This window comes from Anopheles gambiae, chromosome 3, assembly GCF_943734735.2.
Source record: "Anopheles gambiae chromosome 3, idAnoGambNW_F1_1, whole genome shotgun sequence".
NCBI classification, from domain to species: Eukaryota; Metazoa; Arthropoda; class Insecta; order Diptera; family Culicidae; genus Anopheles; species Anopheles gambiae.
In genome coordinates, this window is record NC_064602.1 from 59,715,434 (window position 1) to 59,738,417 (window position 22,984).

At 42.3% G+C, this 22,984-nt stretch overlaps 4 protein-coding genes across 5 annotated transcripts; 2 read left to right on the plus strand and 2 right to left on the minus strand.

Annotated features, from left to right (window-relative positions):
- The first annotated feature begins 1,265 nt into the window (after positions 1-1,265).
- Positions 1,266-2,226, plus strand: LOC133394045 (peritrophin-1-like). The gene is made up of 2 exons (XM_061662413.1): positions 1,266-1,928; positions 2,017-2,226. The coding sequence occupies exons 1-2, from the start codon at positions 1,348-1,350 to the stop codon at positions 2,021-2,023; spliced, it is 588 nt and encodes a 195-aa protein (XP_061518397.1). The 5' UTR covers positions 1,266-1,347; the 3' UTR covers positions 2,024-2,226.
- Positions 2,227-3,892: 1,666 nt separating this feature from the next.
- Positions 3,893-7,131, minus strand: LOC4577919 (mucin-2). Its single transcript, XM_061662368.1, has 3 exons — positions 7,038-7,131; positions 6,346-6,908; positions 3,893-6,144 (listed from the first exon to the last, which is right to left on the minus strand). Exons 1-3 carry the CDS (start codon positions 7,042-7,044, stop codon positions 3,961-3,963), a joined length of 2,754 nt encoding a protein of 917 aa, XP_061518352.1. The 5' UTR covers positions 7,045-7,131; the 3' UTR covers positions 3,893-3,960.
- A 1,139-nt stretch (positions 7,132-8,270) lies between these two features.
- LOC133394043 (peritrophin-1-like) lies at positions 8,271-9,315 on the plus strand. 2 transcript variants are annotated; one of them, XM_061662410.1, is made up of 3 exons: positions 8,271-8,408; positions 8,475-8,713; positions 8,785-9,315. In XM_061662410.1, the coding sequence occupies exons 1-3, from the start codon at positions 8,360-8,362 to the stop codon at positions 9,121-9,123; spliced, it is 627 nt and encodes a 208-aa protein (XP_061518394.1). In that variant the 5' UTR covers positions 8,271-8,359; the 3' UTR covers positions 9,124-9,315. The 2 variants fall into 2 exon arrangements, with proteins under 2 accessions (XP_061518394.1, XP_061518395.1); XM_061662411.1 differs by having other exon boundaries at positions 8,309-8,408; positions 8,478-8,713.
- An 8,753-nt stretch (positions 9,316-18,068) lies between these two features.
- LOC133393131 (uncharacterized) lies at positions 18,069-22,652 on the minus strand. Its single transcript, XM_061656590.1, has 3 exons — positions 22,263-22,652; positions 20,856-22,178; positions 18,069-18,074 (listed from the first exon to the last, which is right to left on the minus strand). The coding sequence occupies exons 1-3, from the start codon at positions 22,650-22,652 to the stop codon at positions 18,069-18,071; spliced, it is 1,719 nt and encodes a 572-aa protein (XP_061512574.1).
- Positions 22,653-22,984: the final 332 nt, after the last annotated feature.

Genomic DNA, 22,984 nt, shown 5'->3' on the forward strand with positions numbered 1-22,984 from the left:
ACACGAGTAATCTTGAGGTGCTTTTTCTTTTTCTTTTATGACATAACAACCGCTATCGGTTTAGGCCTGCCTTTACCAAAACTGGGGTTGACTATCAATGACCTGTTGATTACCCATAGTAGGATAGTCAGTCGTTGGGCTTCGTATGAGGGCCTCAGTTCATACTGGGCATGAATCAATGACGGGCATGTTGTAAAGTCGTTCGATGTGACGACTGTACCATGGGTATTGGCTTAATAGGGTACTAGGGCTAGTCATTAGTATGACTCTAGGGCAGCTGAATTCATCGACCGATCAATTTATACTCATTTCACATGCATCGATTTAACAGAGCTCATTTAACTAATACGAAACTAGCTCGACAACTCGAATCCACACATTTAAACATCCACTCATACTCAACTAGCAAATGTCACGCTTTGTAAAGGTTTAATTGGATTAAACATTGAGAAGCTCACAGCATATGTTCATATGCACAGCAATTGTTTTGAATAATATTGTAAATCATTTTTGTTGGTTAATACACAATTATTATCGAAAATCTAAGTCTGAATTATGCAACTATAAACATAAAACATCAGAATGATTTTTTATAGATACTTTGAACCGATTGATATAATTCGCCTGGAATGGTTCCATGAGTGATCGACATGAGTGAATGAACAATACCACAGTTAAATTGTTAATAATTGAAATCAATTACAAGATAAGCTTCAATCAAAATATCAAAATTGAACAAAATGATTCAAAGTTCAATGTTCAACGTATGTAAAAAAGACAATGGAAAACAAAATCAACGTGTAGGCTGAATAAAAGAATTTAGCGCCAGAGGCAAAGGTAAATTTATTTTTTCTTTCGCTTCTTGAAATGACTCAATGATTCATGTAACAGGCATGATTGAGATTAGGTGACATTCCACAATCAAAACAATGAAGCATGTGGTCACCGAAACAAGTAATGTGAGCAATGAATGATTATTTCATGTTTGAACAATCATCGTCGCATTTACAAACCAGGCCAAATGGTGCTAAAGTGCAGCGTAAGGATTAAAATACACTTTTTGGAGGTGTGCGCTCGTGTAGACGAAGCGCTCGTGTACCATATAATCAGTCGATAAGATTAAGGCTTAACAATGCGTACAGGAAATACTCTCAACGGTAAATTTGGCCATGTCACTATAAAAGATAACTTCGCGAACTGGATTCGGAATTGATTTGCAAAACGCAGTAGGTGAAGAATCGAAATCTGTATAAAAGATGGAATCAACTGGGCCGATATCGTCAGTAGCATTGGTACGTTGTTTCGTATATTTGGCTAGGAAAAAGCAATTAGTTCACAAAATTAAAAATGTTCAAACATAACCTGCTAGTGTGTGTAGTTTTGGCTGCGTTTATCATCACAACTGGTGCTCAGCGTAATCCTTGTCTGGGCATACCTGATGGGATGTTTGTTAATGATTTCACATCCTGCGAAGGGTATTTCTTATGCATGAGTGAAACTCCAACACATGCCCAATGTCCGCCTGGTTTCTATTTCAACGAGGCACAGCAGCTGTGCGATTTTCCGCAGAATGTGTTCTGTCACGTGTGTAATCAACAAAACGGTGTCCAGCTATTTCCACATCCCACAAATTGCGACCAGTTCATCACTTGCTCAAACGGGATCTCGTTTGTTGGCAATTGCAAGACCGGCGAAACGTACGACGTAGTTTTGCAGGCGTGCAAGAGTGAAATGCGCGTTGATTGTGAACGTTTGAGATGTCCCGATATCGACAACCCTAATGTTGTGGTATTTATTCCGGGCATTCAGTCGTGTGATGAGTATTTCTTATGTCAAGCTGGAACACCAATTCAGCGGTTTTGCGCTCCGGGATTGCATTGGAACCGAGTTGCTCAACGATGTGACTTTCCCGAATTGGCTCAGTGCCCGTAAGTATTTTTTGAATATATTACTTTATCAATATAATACTATCAATACTTTGATTACTAATTATTTGATTTTCTTTTCGCACTTCAGATTGTAAACTATGAATACGACCGTTTGCTGGGTTTCATCGTGAAAAAGAAGAAGATGTCACAACAAAACGATTTAGCCCTCCATTACTATGCACATCTCGCACTCGAAAAATATGTTTAAGTTATTTGATTTACAAATAGATGCTTTAGTTATAAGCAGAACGGTTATAATGAATAAAAGAAGTAATTTGTTTAATTTCCTACAATAAAACATGTTGTGTCTAGTTCCGTTTTACGAAAAAAGAAACAAATCTTGGTCTTCTATTGGGGACTTCATATTGAACATCTATCAATCTTCGCTCAGTCCATTTTTCGTTGAACTCACCTCGGCACCCGTGTATACCCCCATGATCAGATCAATAATGATGATTAGTATAAGCATCGCCTCATACCAAAATCCATTGGAATGATACAAACAGCAATAAATGTCTTCTTAGTTACTGGATCAGAATTTCGAGTAAAAATGACAAACTTCCGTTAGTTATATTATGTTGTCTTCGGGCTACCGAAATCGGCCGTAAAAACATTATGATACGGATAAGAGTAAAAAACATTCAAAGTATTATGCAAGTTACCGCTTTGTAATCGCGAACATTTACAGTTTATTCGTATTAATAGGTTTCTTCTTCTTCTTCTTTGGCTCAACAACCGATGTCGGTCAAGGCCTGCCTGTACCCACTTGTGGGCTTGGCTTTCAGTGACTAATTGATTTCCCCCCATAGCAGGATAGTCAGTCCTACGTATGGCGGCGCGGTCTATTTGGGGATTGAACCCATGACGGGCATGTTGTTAAGTCGTACGAGTTGACGACTGTACTACGAGACCGGCTCATTAGTAGGTTTATAAGTGTATTAATATGTATATGTATGTGTATGTAGGTTCCGTTAGTATAAAACCACTGTAATATTTCAGCGGTTTACATGTCACTTTCGAATATGCACATAATTATTACTGGTTTCAAGATTTTTATCAACAGCTGTCAAATGGTGTATTTAATTCTTAATAAAATTTCAGTTTTTACACATGATTTTCAACACATCACAAAGAACTGTCCAACTCAATCCGGCTTGAGACGTGTTGAAAATCATGTAGAAGAAATAAAAAAAAAGATGTTGGAAATGAAATATCCGATTGTTGTGGATTAACATCTTGTACGCGATGAATAACAACGTTTACATTCGAAAGTGATACGGAAAACTCTGTAAGAATAAATTCAGTCTGTAACCCATAAATTCAGCTATCCGATCGTCTAGACTCGATAACTTGCACAGTTGATGCCATGTGGTGTGTTCTCCATCATATGTATCTACGATTTCAACTGATGAAAGCTGTGATACCATTTGTTTGATATTTCGTTAATGAGACTAATTTTATTACACGTACCACTCCGATTCTGGACGACTTCAGCCGACTCCGTTTCGGATGCGTTTGACTGCATTTCCTGCAGAGTTTTTTTGACTCTGACTTTGGACAACTCCAATTTCGACTCGAGACGACTTCGAATCCAACAGTGGGCAGAACTGATGGTTCCGTTCTCCGTTCTCATCGGAGTCAGAATCGAAATAGAAAATGGAGTTCGTTTGGAGTGCGTGCGCCAGATTCGTGGGAGTGCGCCAGAGAGCCCATCACTAGTAGCGATCCAGTTAGGTGAAGATGTTAAACCACCCATTCCGAAAATGACTTAGAGACTAGTTTTATTCGCCTCTTGGTTTCCTAAATATTGGAGCTATTCTTATTATTATTGCTATCGATCGTACACATTATTGGTAGCAGGTGTATATAATCATTTTGTTATTGATTTCAATTCACATGTAATCTTTTAATAGCAAAGACTGCTTGGTAGATTGTATATTTTTAAACATCAAATCAACAGCCTGTAAGGGGTAGAATCAGTGGCGTTTATTGTGACATTCCCAACGATAAACATGATCTTGTAAAAAGTTTATTATTTGCCTGCTGAGGGACAGTTAACGTTGAAAGGATGATCGCAGAAACTTTGTTCTTGGTTCCAGAACTGATTTGGTGGACAGGTCATTTCGAATAAAGTGCCCCACACACAACGGTAGAACATTGAGCAGTTTGGGTGGGGATAATAGAATGTTTGATCAACCGGACAGTAAGGAGGGTTACCTGGAACCCCAGGTGTTGGAGCTGGCGTTGGTGCCGGTGTTGGTGCCGGCGTTGGAGCCGGTGTTGGTGCAGGAGTTGGTGCTGGTGTGGGAACAGGAGTTGGAGTAGTAGGTGCGGGAGTTGGTGCAGGTGTAGTAGTAGTGGTGGGTGAAGGAGACGGAGCAGTCGGAACGGTAGGGGATGGAGACGGAGCAGTTGGAACAGAGGCTGGTGGAGTTGGTGGAGGAAGTGTAGGTTCAGGTCCAGGAACAGTGGGAGCAGTGGGAACAGAAGGAGGTATTGTGGTAGGTCCTGCAGTTGGAGCAGTTGGTTCGTCACCCTCTGTAACAGGTGGAGTAGGTGCTGTGGGTACAGGTGGCGTAGCTTCAGTAGTGGTTCCTACTGTTGGTGGTGTTGGAAATGTTGGTGGTGGTGGAGTCGCCGCACCCGTACCAGCAGTTGGGGGAGTGACAAGATCAGCTTGGCAAATAGAATCTTCGGGTCGGTTGCATTGCATGATTTGGATATCAAATACTAGGTTAGGACCACATTCACGCTGAAACGATTGGCTATTGATGCAAAGATAGTAAAGGTTGCAATTCGTAGGATGCGGGAAATTTCCTGTTGGTTCAGGACAAACAAATAAGGGGTTCAAGTTTGGAGGAGACGTTGGTGGCTTTGGGATATCGCCAGGAGTACTTGTTGGAGTGGGATTCAAGATGCAACTCGATGTCTCACTAGGACCGCAAGTAGTTTTGTAAATATCAAATATTTCTCCAAAGGCACATGATCGCTCGAGAGCTTGTGAGTCCATACACATATAGTACCGATTACAATCCTGTGGATGTGGAAGATAAGCAATTCCGACGTTGTTTGCGCACGGGTTGATGGCGGGGGACGGTGTGGTAGGGCTCGGTGGTAAAGTGGTGGGAATCGGTTCTGATGGTTTCTGATCTAAAATGCATACAGAGGTCGATTCTGGACCGCAGGCAAGCTTTTCGATATCGAATATTTGCCCCGAGCCGCACGATCGGTCAATTGCCTGTGTATCCATACACATGTAATATAGGGTACAATCGCTAGGATGTGGTTTGTAGGCAATACCCATGTTTTTATCGCACGGATTAATATCCAGAATGCAGGTGGACGTTTGTTTGGAACCACAAGCTTTTACATAGATATCGAATACTTGACCAGATGGGCATGATCGTTCGATCGACTGAGTATCCATACACATAAAGTATCGCGTGCAATCGATCGCATGGGGTTTATAAGTTATGCCATTATTATTTCGGCACGGATTGTTAGGATTGGAAGGTGCCGGAGCTGGTGGCCTCGGACTAGGAGTAGGAGATGGCGATGGTGACGGTGGTGGTGGTGGTGGCGGTGGTGGTGGAGGGGATTGAGGTGCTGGGGCGACATCGTGGATACAAGTGGACTGCTTGACGGGTCCGCAGCTTTTTGAGACAATGTCAAATATCTGATTTCCGGGACAAGTATTTGGGAAGCTTTGCGTATTAATGCAGGTAAAATACCGCTGACAATTGGAAGGGTCTGGCACCATGTTAACTCCTACGTTATCTGCACATGGGTTTATGAATGGGTTCGGTTCTGAGATTACCGGGCCGTCGTTTTCACAGAGTGCTTTATTTGCGTCGACACAACGGTTCGTTCGCGTATCGTATTTCTGGTGAGGGGAGCACTCAATTTCATAGACTTCGTTGTAGATACACAAAAGGTATTTTGAGCAATCATTTGGATAGGCAACAGTGTTCACATCAAAGGTCGTACCACCGCATAGTGATTTCAAATCATACAGACACTTAGCTTCGCCAGTGTTCATGCATAGTTTAGCAGTCTTATCGAAGGACTTTCCGGGGGGGCAGGACATTTCGTATGGCAGGGAATTAAGGCACATTATATAGGAACTGCATTTGTTAGGAACGGGCTCAAATGTCATACCCCGATTATTTTGACACAGTGCTCCATTCGAAGCTTGAGATGCTTGAAGCAGAACGGGCTGGAAATAGTAGGAGTGGGTTGGGAGTTAGACAATGAGGTAGGAATTAGGAATAGCAAAGAGGATAAAAAGCAAACGTAGCAACGAGCGTTAAAGTATTTACAATATAACATTATGAATATTTACATAGAGCTAATAGTATTTATTTACAGTGCCATTTGATTCGAGCGTTTTTGACAACTATTCTCACAACAAACTTACAACAGCTGGACATTGCACTCGGTCCGGAAGATCACAAACGTTTAGCGATGGATTGAAGCTAGTTCCTTCTGGGCAGATTTGTTCGATTCCTGAACCACCGACGCAAATGAAATACTTCCGACAGTCGGTTGCATCTGGTATAAATGTTGGGTTAGCAGGATCATCCTCGGCAGGACATGCTATACAATTGACTGCCGATGCTAAGTTGCACTGTCCACTGTTTGAGTCGAACGCCGTACCCGGTGGGCATTCACGCGGAAACTGGCTACCCTCGATGCACTGAATAAATTGGGTGCAGGAACCACTTACTGGAAAGTTTTGAATGCCGGTCGCTGGACAGTTAACGCATGCGTTTCGATCACCATAGTCGCATGACTGAGTTGCTTCAACAAAAACAAATGGCACGGGACATTCTTGCGGAAAAGGTTCACCATTGACACATGTAAAATATTTATAGCAGCTTGTTGCATCGGCCACAAAACGGTAGTTAGGTTGGCCTTGGCAAGGGTTTGTTTGTGCTTGAGCCGTTGCGCATCCCAAAAGGAATAGCGCCAATACTGATCCTGAATGTAAACAATAAAAAAATAAAGTTGAGATTAATTACTTCTTTATGTCGCTTTCGCTGGTCAGCACGATTTTGTCGATGAAAAGGCTATCCAGCCACACCAAACACTTTACAGAATAGCACTCACTTATCATATTGTGCAGCACTTGCTCGTTGGTCACGTGGGAGTTTCCTTAAAATAATGAATGTGCCGCCTGATTTGAGTATGGCACCACCACGGTGTCACTGTTTCTAGAAAATTGCTGTCCGATCAAATCTGGACAGCTCTTTTTATAGAAGGTATGCTTGGTGGTAGGCAAACAGAGCGCCAAAGTTATCTATTTACACGGATAAAAAAGGTTCATATAAGATAAAACAGTGGCCAGAAAATGTGTTTCTTATCAGCGACTGCAGAATTCACGTTAACGTTACGCTAGTGTATACAGTGACGTCGTATTTTGAAGCGTCTGCGATTGTGTTCAGTCAATACTAATTAATCAATTATGGATGTACCCGCCACAAGACAGACGTAGGCATTATGCTACGTAATATGTTTGTATTAGTTAAACTCGGCGTGCCCTAACTCGATTCTTACACATAAAATATCGAGACAGTCTTTGGAATTTTAACATACACACAATAGGAACATAGCATGCTGAATGAAATAGGCATGATTCAGAAACCTGCCCTTGTCTTCAATATTGCTGTTTGATAAGAACTTATGTGTAACGTGACTGTGTCATTCTTTTACTACAATGATTGATGAATTTAATGCCGTTTCCTGAAATGGCATCAGATGGCATGTGTTATCCGTTATTATTATTATTATTATTATTATTATTATAATTATTATTATTATTATTATTATTATTATTATTATTATTATTATTATTATTATTATTATTATTATTATTATTATTATTATTATTATTATTATTATTATTATTATTATTATTATCATTATTATTATTATTATTATTTTTATTTTTATTTTTATTTTTATTATTATTATTATTATTATTATTATTATTATTACTATCATTATTATTATTATTATTATTATTATTATTATCATCATCATCACCATCATCATCATTATTATTATAATTATTATTTTTATTAATATTTCTATTATAATTATAATAACAATAACAATAATTATTGTTTTTGTGAATATTATTATTATCATTATTGTTAATAATATTATTATTGTAATTGTTATTATTATTATCGGATGGTATAGATAACAGGAAGTTCCTGTTACGAATGAACATAGCTACTTCCTTAAAATTTATCTTCTCACAAGTGCTGGATGTCATGGTTGATTTGATAGGTGCAAAAAAGTATTCTCTTGGAGTTGGCAGTAATTAATCATACTGCTTTCAAGATAACTCAAGATAGCTATTTTTTATTTAAACTGTCCATGAAAGTACAAAAATATCATATTAGTGCAATAGAACTCTAGCGGATATGTTGCTGTATTTCGGAGATAGTAAAATTCAAAGGATGGCCATGCACTGTAAGTTACAATAGTTCGAAAGTGTAATATAGTAGTATACAGCTTTTCAAATTGACATATTTTTAGCAGCACATTTCCTCGCAGTATTTTGTTTTGCTGTTGTCAATGTTGTATCATGCGGTGTTATTGAGCTCAGAAACGAGCCGACTTGTTTGCCAGGAGACGATTATTTTTCTGCCGGTCCAGAGTGTTACAACTTTTATTCCTGTCGCAATGGTGTACTAGAAATCATTGAATGCCCGGGGGGATTACTTTGGAATGATGATATTAAACGTTGTGATGCTGCTGAAAATGTACAATGTGAGGTAAATAATATGAACAATAACACTTAAAAATAAGTTATGTTTCTAATGCGAAAAGATTTAATGATTTTCAGGATGAACAAACACCGGAACCAACAACACAAGCACCTACTACAGAGGCTCCAACACCAGCACCCACTACAGAGGCTCCAACACCAGCACCGACCACATCAACCCCGTCTAATACATTTTTGCCAGAAGTTGAGGGTGCATTGCCCATACTGTTTCCTGGTTCTGAATGTCCAGAAGGCATCCGTGCCTTTTTACTGCATCCAACTGAATGCCGGCGTTATTACTACTGTTTGTATGGTGTTCAGTATCCTCAGACGTGTCCGTTTTTGGAATTTTTCAACTTTGTTGTAGGACGTTGCGTACCTCAAGATCAAAAGTTCTGTTTCCCCGGAAGTGAATGAAAATGAAACAAATAATTACATGATTCAAGTTAGATTATAATGAATTAAGCATTATGAAGCGAATATTAAATATTAGCCGATAGTATAACATGTTGGCTGATAAATCCCCGGTCTGACACATATATGGCGCCGCTAGTATTAAATGCATATTATTTTTATATAGTACCAACCTTCAAATGATTCGTGTCAAAATTTGACGTCTGTATGTCCATTAGTTTGTGAGACAGAGCGTCTTTGGTCAAGCAACTTTTGTTATTTTGTTGTTCCACCAAGACAACGCACCGTGTCACAAGTCATTGAGAACGATGGCAAAAATTCATGAATTGGGCTTCGAATTACTTCCCCATCCACCGTATTCTCCAGATCTGGCCCCCAGCGACTTTTTCTTGTTCTCAGACCTCAAAAGGATGCTCGCAGGGAAAAAATTTGGCTGCAATGAAGAGGTGGTCGCCGAAACTGAGGCCTATTTTGAGGCAAAACCGAAGGAGTACTACCAAAATGGTATCAAAAAATTGGAAGGTCGTTATAATCGTTGTATCGCTCTTGAAGGGAACTATGTTGAATAATAAAAACGAATTTTGACAAAAAAATGTGTTTTTCTTTGTTATAACGGGGACTTATCAGCCATCCTGTTAGGCTATTGTAATGAGTACGGAAGATGCTACGGTTACCATGTGATGAGTTCGATTTTGAATACGGTCACCATGTAATGTGATGATCGTACAACTGTACATCGAGTACCGTCGCAGCGCAACGTCCCATCTTGAAAGTCCGAACGAATTGGCTGGTTGGCAGCGAGTTGGTTTTATTTATACTCAAAAGATGTTATGGAATGTTTTTTATCTGGAGATGTTTTTATCCCAATTAAAGAATATTTATATGAGGTGCAATTTATACATTGTATCGGAGTGAGGTGTATGTCATTTTTTGCCTATTACAAAGGTTCTGGAAAGTTTCAACTGTTCTAGTCAAAGAACGGATGCGTTCGTCAATCTTTGCCTACACTGCGCTTTTAGCAATAAGTTGCTATGCGTTCTCTGTTTGTCCACTTTGCTGCAGTAACGCTTGAATTGCTTGTGTTGCGCGTTTCGGTTGTTTTCGATAAATGTGTCTCAATGGTTTTTTTTTCTATCGACGGTATGGTCTGGGTATGTTGCTATGGTGTGGATTGATTTGCTGATGTAATATAATGAATGTGTTGCAATAGTGTGATTTAGCTTTCCGAAGTGTGTTACAATTAGTCTATAGCTGATAGTGTGGTTTATAATAAGTTCTGGTAAGCAGATATGCTACATCACCGACGAACCGACTTGGCACTTGCGTTACAAATGTGGCCCACACGAAAGCATTGTCATTTGCTATTGTGGCGATCACTTCTGTCAAAATGAGCTGTGTTCGAGGCTGCTTAGATGTGAACAACTTTTCCAAAAACAAATTGCGAAAGAAGTGTGAGGCAAGATTTTGTGAGAATGATTGAACAAAACACGCAGGAAAATGATGTTAAAGGTTTAATAACAACAAAAGAGGTGAGAAGTGGGTAAAACATTGCGCGTTGGAATTTGGGGAAGAAAACAAAAAGGAAGTCCAGCAGTTTTTCGCTTGTGTCAAATTAGCTAATCATTATAGAGATGGCGCTAGTGTTTAACATATTTTCATTCGAAATAAAGGGGACACATGATGAAGCTCATTTTGTTCGAAGTGTCACGTCGTAACTCGACTCGACGTAACTCGACGACAACCGCATTTTATCATTATAACTTTACTAAAGCTGACTATGTGAAACTGAACGACATGATATCAATGTTTAACAATAGCTTTCATTGTTCCAACTTTGTTTCACTTGACGAAGCAGTATGTTCATTCTTGTCCTTTATGCTGCCTTTATTGTATGCTTCCCAGTTCAGCGTCTTAAACCTAACCCCCCCTGGGCGGACCGCATACTAAAACGACTCAAACGTGTGAAAAGAGCTGCTTATCGTCATTAGCAAACGCGCCGCTGCCAAAGATCTCGCTCGATCTATCTTGACACGCACTCTCTATACTGCAGCTATAACAGGTTTCAATATGGCACATATTTGAGTAATATTCAACGTAACCTCTGCAGATGGTTTGAATCGTTTTTGCGCTTCTACAAGAGCAAAACAAAATCCACGCATACACCGAAATCTATTACATACAAAGGAGCAACAAGTGCCAACACTAATGGAATGTGCAATCTCTTCGCGGATCCATACCGATACCATTGATGCTGCTCTCGTCAACACTCCGGTTGGCGCAATTAACATGAGTACTCCTTTTATAGACAGTGAGATCGTTTTATCAGCCCTAAAGTAACTAAAGCCTTCCTTCGCTCCGACAGAATACATTCTACAGTGCTGAAACGTTGTCGAACGACAGTAGCGCCTATCCTTGCAAAAATGTTCAATGCATCGCTAGCCAATGGCTACTTTCCCAAAACATGGAGGAAATCTTGGGTGGTTCCTATTTATAAGGCCGCGGGGCCATGGGGATTCTCAACACTCATTTTCTCAAGCACTCATGAGTGCTTTTGAGAAATCCTCGTTCTCAGCGTTTGTCGAATCGAAACAAAATCGGTTTTGAGAATCTTTGAGAATCTTTGAGAAAGTTGACGATGCAGCGATCGGCTAACTGAAATATGAGCAATTGTGCTATTTGTTTTTCGGTAATCACTTTGGAAAATGTATTCAATGTTTATAATTGAAGAAAAAAAAAAAAAAAATGCGATCAAAAATATATTTTCTATTTAAAGCTCCAAAAAAAGCATGAGTGGCTTTATCAGTTTCTCGAAGTGAGAAAAACTGACGACGGCCACGGGCTCGCGTCTGAGAACAAGATTTGAGTGCTTGAGAAACTTAAATGAGTGTTTGAGAATGATTTCTCAGCTTGAGAAAGCCCCATGGCCCCGCGGCCTAAAAAGGGCGACAGGACAGATGCCATCAACTACCGGGGTATTACATCTTTGTGTGCCATTGCCAAGGTGTTCGAACTAGTGATATACAAACATCTGCTATATGCATGCCGCAGCTACCTAAGCCCGTATCAACATGGATTCGTGCCAAAAAAGTCGACTACCAAGAACCTGGTCGAATTTGTAACCTATTGCACTAGCCAAATTGATGCCGGAGCTCAAGTCGATGCAATTTATACAGATCTGAAAGCAGCATTCGACTCTCTTCCTCACGCAATTATTCTTGCTAATCTCGATAAGCTAGGATTTCCCTGCTGGCTCGTTCAGTGGCCTAAGTCTTACCTAATTCATCGCACATACATCGTGAAAATTGATATGCACATGTCCAAAGAAATAGTCAGCAGCTCAGGTGTGCCACAAGGAAGCAATATTGGCTCGCTTCTCTTCATATTGTTCATCAACGATGTTACCCTCGCTTTACCTCCCGACAGTGTCAGTCTATTTGCCGACGATGCAAAAATTTTCGCGCCTATACATAACACAGGCATCGAAATCTACTGTTCGTGGTGCAAGCGCAATGGACTGACTATCTGCATCGAGAAATGCTTATGTGTGTCTTTTAGACGAAGCAGGAGCCCAGTCACTGGTACTTACTTCATGGACGGCACTGCAGTTAATAGACAAAATCATGCCAAAGACCTGGGCGTTCTTCTTGATTCAAGTTTGAACTTTAAACAGCATATCGATGACGTTGTAGCCACAGGAAACCAACTACTTGGCGTGGTTATCCGGACAACTAATGACTTCAGCAACCCCATGTGCATGAAAGCTGTCTACAACAGTATCGTTCATTCGGTTCTGATATATTTGTGCGTAGTCTGGAGCCCAACTACTGCTTCTTCAATTGCTCGACTTGAGGTGATTCAACGTAAGCTCACGCGATATGCCCTTCGCCTACTTATACGGCTCACTCAACCTCGTTCCAGCGCTGGTCGGTCTGACCCTATGTTCCGCATGTCGGCTGTTTTCAACACTGCTTCGGATTGCTTCGACTTCAACATCTCAACTCAGTGCTTCAAGGAACGTCTCCGGCTTCTGCCATGGCCGCAGTGAATTGCGATACAAATCTTGTTTTTGCTATGTATTTTTTTTAATGTACTGTTACTTATCTTAATTAGGTCAAACGGCCCGTTGAAGATTAAACAATAAATAATAATAATAATAATAATAATAATAATAATAATAATAATAATAATAATAATAATAATAATAATAATAATAATAATAATGTATTTATATGAAGTGTCCATTTTTACCTAGTTTCCCCTATAGTTCACGTTTGGTAATCAGCACCTTTTTAATCCGTTTTTAACCGATAATCCTCTCGAAAACCGCAGCTTCCTGGATAGTTTTGCTTAAATTTTTTTTGCTGGATGGATGATGGATGGATCAGGACTTTCAACATGTTCGAGAAAACGGAGCCAAAAGTTACCCTAATAGTAATAACAAGAACTGATACAAATCGAACCAACTGATATTATGAGATTTAAAATTTGGTTATATAGGATATTTAATGCATTGATATGAAAACGGAGGCTAAACCAGAGTGTGAGATTTTGAAAATGGAAAAACAATGAGACTCAATTTGATTTTTGATAGGGTGGAAAATCACGAACGAAGGTAAGGCGACATGGGATCATCTTCTTCTATTTGACGTAATGACCTACGTAGTAATGTCAGCTTATACACATACTTTCGAGACTTAATAAGTACCAGGCTATCAGTCGACTCAATATTTTTCAGTCTTTGACATGGAATAACGGTTCATATAAGTCTTGAGCCATGACGGACATTATTTAAAATCGTACGATGTATTTGGTATTTGGGTATTATGTAAACATGGGGATATATGCAACTTCAAATAAATAAATATAAAAGTGTTTATAAGCTCGCATTAAGTATTACAACTATGTCCCTGTCCCTCAAATGAAGCACAATCTGTCAGAGCTGTGTATATTCCTGACAATGCGTAAATTCCGAAGATCTGTTATATAGTCTTGTAATTGGGCCAATTTAAATAGTTATCTAATTATTATACCAAGCATAGCCAATTTGTGAATTTTTTGAACTGGTTTTCAAATCTTACGTTATTTCATACGACACGAATTACCAAAAATGGTTAATAAGATTAATTATTAAAATTAAAGTCCGTATTTGGTTAGGACAGCTCAAGATACAAGATACAGTCTGAAGATACAGTCAGTCCAAAAAGTATTCGTCTAGCTGAATATTTTACAGCAAAAGGCGAATTATGGCCGCAACAGACATGAGGCGGTAAAAATAATGAAGAGGTTTGATAAAGAGACCATCAATACACAGGTATTGCTAAAAAATAGTCATTAAAATCGTGCAATAGCAACCAAAACACATAAAAAAACTAAAAAAAGTCCTTTGATGGGTGCGCAAAAATTTGTGCATGGGTGCGGGTGCGCAATTTGTTGTGCACGTGAATTAAGCCATAAAACCAATAGCAGCGCCATCTCGAGGGAATGACACAATTACTCCCAACTTCACAGTAGCGCCATCTGCGTGATTAGTTATGCATATCATAGGGTCAAAGGGTGATTATATTGGCTAATAATTAGGAAACATTTGTATGTCCACGGAAAGAGGGGAAATTAAGCCAGCGTACAAACCCAAAAATGTAAACATCGCTAACGGAACACAGCAATTTGTAATGAGTACCCCAAGAAATACATTCAGAATTCAGTTAACAGCACAGATTTTGGAGCTAGAATTTATTTCTACATCTTCATATCATCTTGCTAGCAAATCTTACATAGAGTCCTTGGCGGGTAGCTCTTGCTTGACACTTGTTAGCGCTCTCCGGTGAATATGGTATCTGTGCTAATTTTGCTTCCATAGAAAACTCGAGTCGCGAGTTTTAACTATCTAGTGTAGGGCGCAATCCTACAGATTTTGGTCCTTCGAACCGGATAGCCGGAAACCCTGAAATTCCGGTATGTTACGTAGTAAAGTGAAGTAACAGTGAAAAAGTGAAGACATGCCAACCATGGCGGTAAACATTCTTCGAACCAGTGACGACGACATCTGGGGACAACGGCACACGGCTGGCCAGCGCAGGTTCATCCACTGGCAGGCGACTCATCCCTTCGTGGTGCGCGTTGATTTGGTCAACGGCACACGGCTGGCCAGCGCAGGTTCATCCACTGGCAGCCGACTCATTCCTTCGTGGTGCGCGTTGATTTGGTCAACGGCACACGGCTGGCCAGCGCAGGTTCATCCACTGGCAGCCGACTCTTCCCTTCGTGGTGCGCGTTGACTCGGACAACGGCACACGGCTGGCCAGCGCAGGTTCATCCACTGGCAGCCGACTCATCCCTTCGTGGTGCGCGTTGATTTGGTCAACGGCACACGGCTGGCCAGCGCAGGTTCATCCACTGGCAGCCGACTCATCCCTTCGTGGTGCGCGTTGATTTGGTCAACGGCACACGGCTGGCCAGCGCAGGTTCATCCACTAGCAGCCGACTCATCCCTTCGTGGTGCGCGTTGATTTGGTCAACGGCACACGGCTGGCCAGCGCAGGTTCATCCACTGGCAGCCGATTCTTCCCTTGGTGGTGCGCGTTGACTCGGACAACGGCACACTGCTCACTCAGCGTGAGATTCATTTCATCATTCGGCACATTTCGTTGGAAATCATTGTATCGCAAAAAATCAGCGTCGAATTAAGTAATGCCAACAACTCGATCCACAACGAAGCGTACGGAAAGCCAAGCAATGCAATCAGAAAACGCAACACCTCAGCCTGAAATGCAAGCCTCGCACTCAAAAACACAAGCTGAAGCCATGGAGTCCAAAGCGAAAGCAGTTGTTGAACAATCATTCCATGATGCAGAGTTGTCTACTAAACAACGCGAGCTGAAAATGTTGCGACTGCATCATTCTAGTCAGCAACGAAAACTCGAAAAGTTGGTGGAAGACGTCACAACAACACCAGTAAATGCAACTACATACAACGTGAAATACAGCTACCTGCAAGATCTAAAAGCAAAAATAACAGAGATCTTTGAGAAAATAGTAGCCCTGGACCCAATAGACATCAAAAACGACTTTTCTGACGACGAAGCATGTGCTTGTATGTACATGAAATTAGACACCATGATAGCAAACGGAACTCTAATTGCTGCACCTACTGCAGTGACTCCTGTGGTATCTTCTTCATTACATCATCTGAACATTCCAATGCCAACATTTGATGGAACATATGAACAGTGGCCTAAGTTCAAGGCCATGTTCCTGGATATTGTGAAGGAATCTAGTGCATCGGATGCGGTGAAGTTACATCACCTTAACAAGGCCTTGATTGGGAAGGCTAGTGGCGTGCTGAATGCAAGTCTTATCGCCGGAAACAACTTCGCAAGTGCATGGCAATTGCTGGAGGATCGCTTTGAAAATCCTCGCGTGATCGTGGACAGACACATCGCGGGATTATTGCAGATGAAACCCGTGGTCAAGGAGTCTGCACGTGGGCTGCGCGAGTTGCTGGAATGCTGTAGAACTCATGTAGACGGTCTATCCTACATGAAGAAAGAAGTTGATGGAACCAGCGAATTAATCATCACCCACATCTTGACTTCATGTTTCGATCCTGAAACAAGGAAGCTGTGGGACGATGAACAGAGGAGAGTTTCCGAAGCTGAAGACAACATTGGAGTTTTTATGCAGACAGTGCGAAGTGCTGGATCAGTGTGCCTCTGAGAGAGGAGAAAGAGGCGACAAAGGCAAAATGGTGAGCGCCAAGGTGTACACAGCTTCCATTCAAAACTGCAAGCTCTGCAACGATGATCAGCATAACATCGTTCACTGTCCTGAGTTTTTGGCGTTATCAACACGAGAGAGACAGATTAAGGCTCAAGAACTTCGGCTTTGTTACAATTGCCTTGGGGCTGGTCGCTCTTCACGACGATGCGAATCAAGGAGGACATGCCGTAGATGCAATAAACATCATCACACGTTGCTTCATTTTGAGCAATCTATTGAAATGCCAAGTTCTGAACATGTAGCAACCGCGTCACATCAAGAAGAAGAGACATCAGGCACAGGATCACCATCTTCAAGTAGTCCATCATCACCCCAGATTGTTTTGAGTGTGCAAGGAGCAGCAAAATCTACCGTCCTGCTATCGACAGTGCTTTTGAACATCGTGGACGATCAAGGAACGAATCATCAAGCTCGTGCACTGCTAGACAGTGGCGCACAATCCAACTTCATTTCTGGACGACTGGTGCAGCTGCTACGATTGCCACGGAAGATAGTGAACATTCCGTTATCGGGCATAGGTGGCAGTTCAACCATAAATGTGCGACATTCAGTAAGAGCTACAATACGATCACGTTGTTCCGAAGACGCCTTCACTTTGGATATGTTGGTCTTGGCTACCCCGTCGGCATCTTTACCAACCCAACCGGTAGACATCAGTAGCTGGAACATCCCGGAAGACTACATCTTAGCTGATCCCACCTTTAACCAGCCGGGACGTGTTGACATCATCCTTGGAGCAGAACTGTTTTATGAATTCCTGAAGGAGCTTCGCGTGTCATTTGGTCTGCATCGTCCAGTATTGCAAGAATCCAAATTTGGTTGGATAGTTAGTGGCAATGCACTCATCGAACCAGCGTCTGATCCAGTAGTGTGTGCTACAGCTTTAATCACGGACAACTTGAGCATGGTGGCAGCAGAGGACAACGCTGAAATGTCCTTGTCACATCATCCAGTTATCAGCAACGCAGTCATCAGATATCGTAGTGATCTTCAAAGTGGCCTACGCACCGGAGTAATCGAAATTCAGAATGACGAGTTAAGGGTCGGACGGGCCAAACGAGAAGGAGCATCCGTAGCTGACGTCATCTATCCTAAATCATCAGAGAGAGCAGCTGAGACATCTACCAGTGATTCTACCGCAGTCTGTCTTGGTGGCAGTGATTTTGGTGGCATCATATCTGCAACGGGTATACCAAGAAACCACGATTGGGAACTTTGGGCACGATTGGGAACATCACTATAATTGATACGTAGATCAATTTCGTCGTGCACACGTGTGCCATTTTACATGAATTTTGTCATTATTTCACAGAGTTATTAATCTTTCATATTGAACTAAAGGAACATGAATCAGGGTAGATCTAGCATAGAGCGAGATTGCTTTTGCATGAAATTAAATTGTTCCAATTTAAGGTGGCAGGATGTTTAGGATTGAAATGGGCCAAAATGTAGGCAATTTGTTGTGCACGTGAATTAAGCCATAAAACCAATAGCAGCGCCATCTCGAGGCAATGACACAATTACTCCCAACTTCACAGTAGCGCCATCTGCGTGATTAGTTATGCATATCATAGGGTCAAAGGGTGATGATATTGGCTAATAATTAGGAAACATTTGTATGTCCACGGAAAGAGGGGAAATTAAGCCAGCGTACAAACCCAAAAATGTAAACATCGCTAACGGAACAGCAATTTGTAATGAGTACCCCAAGAAATACATTCAGAATTCAGTTAACAGCACAGATTTTGGAGCTAGAATTTATTTCTACATCTTCATATCACCTTGTTAGCAAATCTTGCATAGAGTCCTTGGCGAGTAGCTCTTGCTTGACACTTGTTAGCGCTCTCCGGTGAATATGGTATCTGTGCTGATTTTGCTCCCATAGAAAACTCGAGTCGCGAGTTTTAACTATCTAGTGTAGGGTGCAATCCTACACAATAACCTTTGTTTTCTTACGCATATCACGCCAAAAGCCTGATAGCCGATAACTTTTAGCGCACCCATCAAAGGACTTTTTTAAATTTTTTATGTGTTTTGGTTGCTATTACACTATTTTAACGCTTATTTTTAGCAGTACATTTGTATTGATAGTCCATTTATCAAACCCCATGATAACTTTTACCACCCCATGCCTATTGCGGCCATAATTCGCATTTTTCTGCAAAATATTCAGCTAAACGAATACTTTTTGGACTGACTGTAGGTCAATATATGAGATATCCGCTTTAGGTGGCAGCTACTATTGATCGGGAAACTATGAAAATATCGCAGGAATTTTACTTCAATGGCAACACGATTAGATCTCTCTTTGTATTCTATTTGTATGCACATATTCAGCCATACCGGCGAACTCGTTCGTTCCTGGGAACGTTCGCCGCGACGCTCATTTTCACTCATTTCATAGCCCTCTAGATAAAAAATCAGAAAACCGTATAGATTTTGTACTGGCCCACCTAGTGGTACAATCCTGTCCACTCATGAGCGACGAATGTTTCTCGTCGAACGAATTCGCCGTTACGGCTGATTAAAACATTCATGGCTGTTTCGTCGCGAATAGTTTTCGGATAAAGTTTCCTTTTCTTTCTTTGGTTTTTGCTGCTAATAATTACCGAAGCCGTTGTAAGAAATTGCTGGTGATGAAGAGAGGGAAAAAGCCTTTTCGCCCTCTATTTATTAATTTATGATCGATAGAGATGTGTACATCAACGGGCGCGGATGTGATCCGATCCGCAGTTCAAATCTGCACGATTCGCGTAGCTGCTCGAACATCCTCCCCACCTTGACGAATGTCAACAAAAAGTTGCTTCCTAGACTACACGTGGTTTTCGCTATCAGTTCTGAGCGGTAAAACGCATATTTTCGTGATCGGTCGCGTAATTATTCCCTTAGCTGTCTTAAGCGTAACGACGCGTACTATCTTGTCTTCACCGGGATGGATTTTAACGATACGCGCGAGAGGCCAACGAGTGGTGGGTAACGATTCGTCCATGAGGATCACTAACCTGCCGGGAAGTATGTTGCTGTTGTTGCTGCCACCACTTGCATAACATTTCTGCATTTCTTGTAGATACTCAGTGGCCCAATGCTTCCAAAAACGCTGAACCAAAAGCTGCCACTTCTGAAGATCATCTAGCGTGCAGGATTTCAGCTGGGTGTAGTCCGGTTCAGGCACGGCGAACATCGATGTGCCAATAAGGAAGTGTGCCGGTGTGAGTGCAGCTAGCTCGTTGGGATCGTCGGACAAAGGCAACAGCGGACGGGAATTCATCGCTGCTTCGATTTGGTGGAGCACAGTGCAGTAGCCTTCGTACGACAGCCGCGTATTGCCCAGGTGACGATAGAGGTGTCGCTTCGCCGTCTTTACTGCTGCTTCCCATAATCCGCCGAAGTGTGGAGCCTTTGGTGGATTGAAATGCCAAGTGATTCCCCGGTCAGCGCATCTAGTAGCCACGGTGTTGCGGTGTTGTTCGTCGTTGAACAGCTCAAAAAGCTCCTTCAGTTCACGTTCTGCGCCTTCGAAGTTTTTCCCATTATCAGAATGGATGTGGGGTGAATTTGTGGTTCTTCGGTAGAACAGCTGGATGCTTGGACTGATACGGTAGTTGCGACAAGTTCAATCGTCCTCCCACCCGTATTACTTCTTCTGTATCCAGGAATGGGGTAAGTTTTCGTAAAGGAGATTGTTTCATCAATGCTTCTCCCTTTTTTAGCTGCTTGATTTCCGCGGAAAATGCATCTTGCTGGGCTAGTCTGCAAAGCACAATTTTTGCAGCATCCACGTACTTGGGCGTGATCGTCTTGGATGCATTGGTGTGCGGTATCGATCGCTGTGATCGCGCCTTCTGCTTGGTGTTGCGCACAAAACGTATGCAGTATGCAATGATGCGTACCATTCTGGTGAAGGATGAAGAAATGCCAAACCATGGATGAGTTTGTGTACAAACTAAAGCGGCACTCACCTGGCGTGTTTCTAGGTCCGCCTCATCGCTTGGTTCTGGATCTGAGCTGGGCCAATGGGACGAAGGTTGCACAAGCCAATCTGGACCGTTATTCCAAAGCTGATTCTGCGTGAAGTGTGCTGCCGACATGCCTCGGGAAACCAAGTCAGCAGGATTGGATGTGCCAGGAACGTGCCTCCATTGCCTTGGATGAGAGTAGTGTTGCACCTCAGCTACTCGATTTGCCACGAACGTCTTCCAGGAGTTGGGAGGTGACGCAATCCATTTTAGCGTCACTGTTGAGTCGGACCAGAAAAACGATTCGGCGCACACGATCTGCATTGCCTCCTTGACGCGATGATGCAGATGGGCGCCCAGGACAGCTGCGCTTAGTTCAAGCCTCGGCAACGTGACGCGCTTCAGTGGTGCCACTCGAGACTTCGAAGCTAATAGGCTGATGCGGACTTCTCCCGCCGCGCTTTCACAACGAGCGTACACACATGCTCCGTAGGCGGCCTCCGAAGCATCGGTAAATGTGTGAAATTCTACTGTTGCATCTGGTAAGAGAGCGTAACGGTTAGTCCTGTACTCGGATAACGTTTTCCAGTCGCTCTGAATCGCCTTCCATTTTTTACAGATGTGATTAGGAACAGGTTCATCCCAGCCGGATTTGAGTAGCCATAGCTCCTGCATCAGCATCTTAGCACGCACGATCACCGGTGCTATCAATCCGAGCGGATCGTACATTTTGGCAATGCTCGACAAAATAGATCGCTTGGTCGACGTGGCTTCATCAGCCTCAGTGTTGGATTCAAAACACAGCTCATCCGATTCAGGCTTCCACGAGATGCCGAGTGCTTTGACCGTCTCGTTGGGTATAAAATGCAGCGATGAGTGTGTGCCGATATACTCGGTGCTTAAGCCGGAGAGCACGCTCAGATTATTTGATGTCCACTTGCGCAACTCAAACCCACCTTTGGCAAGTAGCGCTGATAACTCCTTACGCAGCTGAACAGCTTCGCGAACGTTATTGGCACCACCAATGAAGTCGTCCACGTAAAAGTTTCGTTTCAGGGCTGCAGATGCAAGCGCATATTCAGTCCCTTCATCATCTGCTAGTTGGATAAGTGTGCGTGTAGCCAGAAACGAGGAAGGTGCTAGTCCATATGTAACGGTGTTGAGCTCATATACTTGGATCGGAGCTTGTGGCGAGAATCGAAAGAATATGCGCACCAATCGACGATCATCAGAATGCAGCAATATTTGTCGGTACATTTTCGCTATATCTCCCACAAGTGCTATTTGGTAGGTGCGGAATCGCAACACAATATCAAGCAGCTCGTCCTGCACGATTGGACCAACACATAGAATGTCATTCAAGGAATAACCAGTGCTTGTTTTTGCAGATCCGTCAAACACGACCCTTACTTTCGTGGTGGTACTGGAGGCTTTAAATACGGGATGGTGCGGTAGGTAGTACGCCTGTTCATCCCCACTATCTTTGTTCATGAGCGACATGTGCCCCAGCTCCAAATACTCCTTCATGAAGGCATGATAGTCTTCCTTGAGCTGTGGGTTGCGTTCTAGCCTCCTCTCCAGCAGCTCGAAGCGTCTCAAAGCGGTAGTTTTAGACAGGCCAAGCTTTTCCGTGAAGTCGGTCTGTTTGGGCAATCGTACAATATAGCGACCCGACTCGTCGCGCTGAGTGGTTTCTTTATACAATGTTTCGCATCGCCGCTCATCAGGTGAGTACGAATCATTGACGCTTAACTCTTCCAGCTTCCAAAATCGTTCGAGAGACTCCTCCAGGGATGCCATGCAGACGATTGTGGACGCGGCGGTGCAATCGGTCGGAGATGCAGGATTCTGAGGAGAGGTGGGACCAATCATGACCCACCCAAAAACGCTGTTCAGCATAGTTGGAAGGTTCGGAGCAAGCTCGTGCGATTTTACGTTCGTAAAGAAGGAAGCGTAATGACGGGCACCAAGGATAATATCAATCGGGGCTGATTTATCGAACTGTGGGTCAGCCAAAACAAATTCCGAAGGAATGTTCCAGCCGCGAGTGGAAACATCATGCGCCGGCAGATCAGCGATCACCTTGTCTACTATCAGAAAATCGACATCCAAGTCAAAGTGTTCAACACGTG

Excerpts from the sequence above, each read along its gene's own strand:
- LOC133393131 (XM_061656590.1), bottom strand. The coding sequence starts at position 22,652 with ATGGCATCCCTGGAGGAGTCTCTCGAACGATTTTGGAAGCTGGAAGAG. Across the intron at positions 22,179-22,262 it reads CCTCCAGTACCACCACGAAA|GACGAGCTGCTTGATATTGT; the intron begins GTAAGGGTCGTG and ends CCAATCGTGCAG.
- LOC133394043 (XM_061662410.1), top strand. The coding sequence starts at position 8,360 with ATGTTGCTGTATTTCGGAGATAGTAAAATTCAAAGGATGGCCATGCAC. Across the intron at positions 8,409-8,474 it reads TCAAAGGATGGCCATGCACT|CAGCACATTTCCTCGCAGTA; the intron begins GTAAGTTACAAT and ends ACATATTTTTAG. Across the intron at positions 8,714-8,784 it reads CTGAAAATGTACAATGTGAG|GATGAACAAACACCGGAACC; the intron begins GTAAATAATATG and ends AATGATTTTCAG.
- LOC4577919 (XM_061662368.1), bottom strand. Across the intron at positions 6,145-6,345 it reads GAGTGCAATGTCCAGCTGTT|CCCGTTCTGCTTCAAGCATC; the intron begins GTAAGTTTGTTG and ends TACTATTTCCAG.
- LOC133394045 (XM_061662413.1), top strand. The coding sequence starts at position 1,348 with ATGTTCAAACATAACCTGCTAGTGTGTGTAGTTTTGGCTGCGTTTATC.